This window comes from Palaemon carinicauda, chromosome 11 (genome assembly GCF_036898095.1).
Source record: "Palaemon carinicauda isolate YSFRI2023 chromosome 11, ASM3689809v2, whole genome shotgun sequence".
NCBI lineage: Eukaryota > Metazoa > Arthropoda > Malacostraca > Decapoda > Palaemonidae > Palaemon > Palaemon carinicauda.
In genome coordinates this window covers 9,375,209-9,382,708 of record NC_090735.1, presented here as the reverse complement: position 1 = coordinate 9,382,708, position 7,500 = coordinate 9,375,209, and the positions used below count along the sequence as shown (strand labels likewise).

Here is a 7,500-nt window from a genome sequence, read left to right as displayed (position 1 = left end):
ATGCCCTAGTGTACCCTCAAGCAAGAGAACTCTATCCCCAAGACAGTGGAAGACGATGAGAAATTAAAATAGCGATAGAAATATTGTTGAAGGAATTGGAAGACATGATTAAATAATTAAGAAATTGTAGATTTTGAAAATTGATATCGTATGAACGTGATAAAGTTTAGCAGAGGGATTGTAGATAAAGTGTTTGCGGAGGAAATAGAATAAAGATCAAGAAATTGCTTGGAAAATGGAGTTAGTAACACGTAAAATAGAAAGTACAGGAATATTGCCAAATGACAAGGAAAATATAGGAAATTAGTTTTCCGATAAATATTCAAATTCAGCTATAAAACTGCAAAAAAAAATATAAACTTCAGAAATTTACTCTTAAAGGTTAAAGGTCGCTCATGAATGGCAGAGGCAATGAGACAGGGACAATGCCCTAACGACTAACCATGTATGAATATAATCAGCACACAGGCCCCCTCTCCACCCAAGCTAGAACCAGGAAGGGATTCCAGGAATGGCTGCTGAAGACTGAGCAGGTAGAACTATGGGCTCCCCCAAACCCCAAATCTTAGTTCTAAAGGATGGTAAGGTTGCAGTCAGTACAACAAGAAACTATCGAGCTTGAGCGGATCTCGAACCCCAGCCAAACAGATCACCAAGTAGGCACGTTTCCAATAGGCCATCACAACCCACTACTCAGTTCATAAAGTTTTTTCACAAATGTTATGGGTCATTCTCTGAATCAAAGGATTGAAATAGTATCGACGAGATTTCAGCATTACAGTACGTCACTTGAGTAACAGTATTTGCAAATATTAAGGATAGACAGAATCAACTAACCCAGGACATCTAAAATCAAATGAATATCCTTCAAAGTATATCGTCGAAATATCTGTTACCATTTTATTTACTTCCTCAGTAAAGATACCTTGATACAAAATGCAAATAAAACTGCTTTTTGCATGATTATACTGTGGCAACGTTGGTCTTGGGTGCTAACAGAGAGGGAGGTGAGTTCGTCACATTTATTCAACAGATAACGAGCTTATATACAAGCAGTTGAGAGCAAGAATGTCTCAAAAAATAACAAATATAAAGCATGCAATTGCAAGCTTAAATAGTTTATTCTGTTATCATTGCGGGAGAGAGATAAATTAAAAAAAGCAATAGCATTAGTATATGAGCGTGTATGAAACACGAGCGGTACAATACAGAAACGAATGGATTTCTCTTCTAGATTTCAGATATCACTTTCCCAACGATCCAATTTCCCCATCAATAACTTCGTATGCAATTTTCATCTAACCAATCCAGAGTACGTTACTATCGTTCCGAACTTTCGTGACCTGTGCTCCACGATTTAGGTAAAAGTTTTGTGAAGGAAAAGTTATCTGAATGGCATTTTTATACATCCAATTTGCCTCTTATGAACTATGTATAGCGCTGAAGGACCCTCGGTGTCTTTTCCTCCTTTCAGAGTCTTAGAACCTTGAAATTTCCATGATACCACGTGTTTTTCAGTAGACGTTCTTATAAACTGATACGTTTAAATCTCTATCAGAACATGTTTCGTTTTGAAAAGTATTAACAAGTAAGATATGACGGAAGTATTATGTTGTATTTTTTTTTTAAGCCAACATTAGAGTTTACACACTTGAACCCTTTAAAATTTGAGGGAAAGGTTACACCATGAATAGAAAAAGGTGTACGAAATTGTCAAAAATAGGAAGTGATCCCTTCGAAAAATTAAATTCGGTTGATTTAAAAGCCATAGATAAACTTTAGGCCATTTAATAAACTCCAGCCTTAGAATAGCAAAGTCAAATTGTGCAAAGCCTAATTCACTAAGATAAAAATGAAATAGCCTTTGGTCTCGAATAACAAATGTATCTAAAACTTACTGACAAACGCTATTCATAAAGATTTCCTGACATATATAGGTAACTTTCTGTGCTAAAAAAGTACAGTACATTCGACCTTCAAAGGAGACCATTTACAGTCGTCCGTCAAGGATGAGAGGGGCTCAGTAGAAATTCCTTCTCTTTTAACCCCTAAGGACTTCCTTCCTCTTCTTCTTTCTCCTTCAGGCTTCGACCTCTAAGACCATACGACTTCCTTTCTCTTCTCCGTTATATAAAGGCGAGTATTCTATTCCCTGACATCACAGTCCTCTTCTCTTACACATCATGATCGCTAAGGTAACAAATAGGAAGCGTTGAACCGTTGTGAAATTCTTGGGATTCTTTGATGTACAGCTGGACACAGAAATTCCAGCCATCCGACTGATTGAGTGCATCCTGTCAGTCTGTCTCACCCTTACTGCTTGGCGAGTAATCAAACAGATAAGTTTAGGGAGCGATAGGTGGTCAGCCAGGCTATATGCAGCTCTTCAGTTAGAGTGACAGGGTGCACTTCTTCAGAGTGAGGTGTACTAGGAATTTCTGTATCGAACTGTACCTATTAGAAGAAAATAAGTTCGATGAGCTTCAAGTTCTCCAAACGATTCTGTTTTATTTACTTTATTCATTGGGGTTTATTATCCTCATTTTTAGCTATACGAGAACCATGACTTGAAATGCAGAAATAATGTCAAATTTCGAAGTTACTGAATTCAGGAAATATATTCCCAGAATGTGAATTATGCAAACCTAACTAATTCCTTTTTTTCTTATAGATTTGTTTGGCTTTGGCCTTCGTTGCCACTGTCTTAGGCGCCCCATCCCAGCCTTCCTATGGCTACGCCCCTCAACCTACTCACGAGGTAAGAATGGAATTATGCTTCTCGTAGGTATAAAAATGGTTCCAGTGATATGTAATTAATATAAAAAAAAGATTTAAACGTCAATTATTTTTATTATATGTACAAATGTAGGGTAACTTGTTTAGTTAAAAAATATGATAAAAAATCCCATATTAAATAAAAAAAAAAAAAGTACCCACTGGTCAATGGACTGCTTATCTTATAAACATCTAACCGAAATCATCCTCTAAAAGTTAGCATTAATAAATCTTTTTGTGCTGGTAGGAACCAGCCAAGTACGACTTCAACTACGCCGTCAAGGACGACTACTCGGGCAACGACTTCGGCCACCAGGAAGCCCGTGATGGCTACGACACTCAGGGATCCTACTACGTGCTCCTTCCCGACGGTCGCCTGCAGAAGGTGTCCTACAACGTCAACGGGGACTCGGGTTTCGTGGCTGAGGTCACTTACGAGGGAGAGCCTCAGTACAATCCAGCGCCCTCTTATGCTTAAGACGTCTATTTATGAAAAGATGAACCGAAAATATTTATGAAAGATTTTTCTTTTCTTTTTTTTTTTCAAATAAACTATCGATTAGATGAATATCGTTTTTATTTGCTTACCCTTCATTTCAGTCGTAGGCTTACAGTAATTTAAGACTATTACTCAAATCTGGTTTTTCTATCCACTAATTTGGATATATCTGTCTATCTCTCTAACTATCTATCTATCTATCAATGTATATATATAATAAATACACACATATATACATATATATGGGTGTGTATTCACACACACACACACACACATATATATATATATATATATATATATATATATATTTATATATGTATATGTGTATATATTTATGTATATGTGTGTATATTTATATATATATATATATATATATATATATATATATATATATCAACACAACATTGTGCTCAAATAGAAATAAGTTTCTATCTCATACTTAGGATCGAACCCTAGCCCTTCTAATGAAAGGCCAGGTCACTTTCAACCATACCACGATAGGCCAATCAATTATATATATATATATATATATATATATATATATATATATATATATATATATGTGTGTGTGTGTGTGTGTATGTATATATATATACAGAGAGAGAGAGAGAGAGAGAGAGAGAGAGAGAGAGAGAGAGAGAGAGAGTGAGAGATATGGGTGTGTGTATTCAAATATATATATATATATATATATATATATATATATATATATATATATATATATATGCATACCATATGTATATTGTGTACGGTGTGTGTAAATCTATACATACCTATATACACACATATATGTATAGGTACATATATATACATAAATACACAAACACACACACACACACATATATATATATATATATATATATATATATATATATATATATATATATATATATATATATATACAAACACACACACACACACACACATATATATATATATATATATATATATATATATATATATATATATATATATATACGGATAGAATGGTATGAGAACCAGAGAAAGGATAGTGGCTGTAAGCAAATTGTTTGGGGATAGGGAAATGACGTAAAAGGAAAATCCAGAAACTGGTAATTGAGTTTGGAAGTATCTGCAAGAGTAAATAAAAAAAAAAAAAGATTAAAGGGATGAAAATAATTAGAAACAAAAAATTGCAGTAATGGAAGAATTGAAGTGTTTTATACTTACAAATGGTTGATGACAAGATGAGAGAAGAGGTGAGTTACAGAAGAACAGCAAGAAATGGAACAGAAGGTGAACAAGAAATTGGTAAGATACTTGAGCTGTCACTGGAAGCCAAAGTGGGAATGAATGGATTATCAAACCATCTATATCTAATGAAAGTGAAGTATGAATGTTGAATGTGAATGAAAGGAAAGAGGTTAAACCTATTGCGATAAACTGATTGCATAGCGTGTGCAGTGCAAGAAGAGCTGACAGAGTGAGAATGTGGAGACAAGCAGTCCAAAGGGTTGGCATTGGTGAAAGACGATTTGGTCTTTTCATGTGGTTTGGTACTGTGGAAGGAACAGACGGCTAGATGTTCGTGGAAAGATGGTATAATTAAGAAATAGTAGGAGGTAGGATGGAGATAGTTTGGACATGCTCTTCGCACTCCCCAAGAGAGATTAGTTCACCAAACTTTCAACTGGGCTCCACAAGTTACTAGAACAATTGGAAGACCCAAGCCTAGGCCTACATGCCTTAGGACTATGAAACGTGAAGTAGTAGATGATGAATGGAGAAGTATTGAATTAAAAGCTCAAATAGAGAAGACTGATGAAATCTAATCAAGGCCCATTTGCGTCAATAGGCGTAGGAGATGATGGTGATGAGAAGGAGGTGGTAGGATGAGAGAAAAGGCTCTAAAATGTTGGTTATATGATAATAAAGACTTACTGGAAAGGATAGGACTCAATATGGGCTAGTGCAAGAGTGCGTCTACTCTCAGTGCCCGAGATACAAAGGCTAAATGGTGTAACGTGTCAAAGAGCTGAATGGTGTAATGTGTCTATGAGATGAATGGTGTAATTTGCCTAAGAGCTACATGGAGTAATGTGTCTAGAGCTGAATGGAGTAATGTGTCAAAGAGCTGAATGGTGTAATGTGTCTAAGAGCTGAATGGAGTAATGCGTCTAAGAGCTGAATGGTGTAATGTGTCAAAAAGCTGAATGGAGTAGTGTGTCAAAGAGCTGAATGGTACACTGTGTATAGGAGGGTTCGATACTTTTGTGATGTACTGTACATATAGGACGCTACTAATCTTGTTAAATTCTTAATGAACTGGATCATCATCATGATTCTGAAGATAGAGGATGAATTTTTCAGTGGTCTGAGAATTATTTTATGGAACCACCTACTTGTCAGAAGAAACGGCTTATTGTTGAGGAATGGCGAATAGCAACTTTATTTCTCAAAAGAATTTCCTTCCAAAAGTCTTTGCTCAGTGAATTATTAACATCTCTGAATATTTACAAGGGACTGTTACTCATCCTAAACGAATCCTTATCAAGTAAACAGTATTTTTTGCAATGTGCATTTTGCAAATAAACATATATTAGCTACGTTTCATCATAATATCATTATGTACTTCAAATTCATTTTTTCCCAATGGAACTTGTTTAAGATAAATGTAATCTTAATATAGATTAACGTTAAGTTTCTAAATGTTCAACTGAGTTAGTATTTAGGAAGGCCCATAAATCTTTACTGTAATCCCCACCTAAAGTATTACTAAGAGAGTACAGCAAACATTTTTCAATTTTCTTTATTGTTTCAGTCTGTATTTGAAATTTTAAAAAATATCTTTAATCTTTCTTTTAAGTTTATCATACTTTTACAAGGATGTTGAACATTTAACTGAGTCACTTGTTTATCCCTGGCTTTCAGACACTTATTTACAAACATATCTGGTTACAATATAATCTGTTCAATCCTTTTCCATTAGATGTGAAAACTGTATAAACAAACGATGTTTTGCATTGCTAGTTCTAAGTAATGACATAAAACTTTAAAAAAAGATATAGAGAGTGAACAGGAATGTTGGTATTTGAATATCTTTAATATCACTTGTCATTGTGCTAAATTATTCAAATACTAATAAATAGAAACAGTGAGAATTTTGGAAATCTTTCTTAGAGCCATTTGGCCTCAAATCCTTATAGGAGTCTTTTTCAGCAATAAATTAAATCATTATCAAGAAGTGTAAACTTTAACGGTATTTCTGTATATATATATATATATATATATATATATATATATATATATATATATATATATATATATATATATTGTCATTATCACTTTCCCCTAGCACAGATAACTTGTTAATACCCGTATGTATCAATCGCCTTAAAATTTTGTGACCTTTCGCGGAAACTTGTTATAAAAGCTCGCTGTTTGTGGAAATAAAGTCAATTACATTCACTCCGCTAATCAGTTAATACCTAACTAGTGCCTCCGAACAAGAGAAAGTATTAACATCAGAAAAGATCCAGAATAAGGATAATCTGTATGAAGTATTAGGATACCCATAAAAAGCACAATGATAAGAGAGGGTAAAGGGTGTCATGTGAATACGACAAATTAGTAGACTTGAGGTTCGAACCAAAGGACGTCTTGAAGATAGAAGATAACAGTAATATCCATCTGGACACGCCTCGCAGTGACAGGCAAATATTAATATCATAAACTAGAATAAGAATAGCACTTGGAGACTGTTATAAATGTATGCAATATTGTCCCATAATACGTGCAGAAATAGCCAAAGATTAAGCTCGTTATGTAGTCCCAGAATGATTCCACTCTGGAGCAGTGTCAAGGACAGATGGGTGGAGTAAGAGAAGGTCTCAAGTTCTCTAGGAGGACCTTTCTCCAATAATCCAAGTCTCGACTCCTCCTTCTCCGACTTCACGTATATAAGACCATCTTGCCGCTGTGTTCTATCATATCCCATTCAGAGAACTCAACATGATCGCTAAGGTAAAGCAAAGTTAACTATTTATTTTTGGAATATGACATAACTCTTGTTTCTGTGAAAGTATTTCACAGCAATAAGATATAATTCAAAAGAAGTTTCAATGATATCTATTCAATCATAGATAAGTAACTACGATGCTTCACACTTAATTCCTTTTTTTTACCATACGGGAACTATACAAGTGATATAAATAACTGAAAGGAGTCTACATTAATGAAGCAGTTATGGTTCATGAAACCATGAC

General features: G+C 34.5%; 2 protein-coding genes across 2 annotated transcripts in view; both read left to right on the top strand.

The window, feature by feature from the left end:
* The first annotated feature begins 2,183 nt into the window (after nucleotides 1–2,183).
* Nucleotides 2,184–3,253, top strand: LOC137649589 (pro-resilin-like). Its single transcript, XM_068382565.1, has 3 exons — nucleotides 2,184–2,195; nucleotides 2,672–2,758; nucleotides 3,023–3,253. The coding sequence occupies exons 1-3, from the start codon at nucleotides 2,184–2,186 to the stop codon at nucleotides 3,251–3,253; spliced, it is 330 nt and encodes a 109-aa protein (XP_068238666.1).
* A 3,949-nt stretch (nucleotides 3,254–7,202) lies between these two features.
* The window catches only part of LOC137649588 (pro-resilin-like), a 15,769-nt gene continuing 15,471 nt past the window's right edge, over nucleotides 7,203–7,500 (top strand). Inside the window, exon 1 of the mRNA XM_068382563.1 lies at nucleotides 7,203–7,258. Within this exon, the coding sequence (XP_068238664.1) occupies nucleotides 7,247–7,258 (12 nt within the window). The 5' untranslated portion in view covers nucleotides 7,203–7,246. The remainder of the gene's footprint in view (nucleotides 7,259–7,500) is intronic.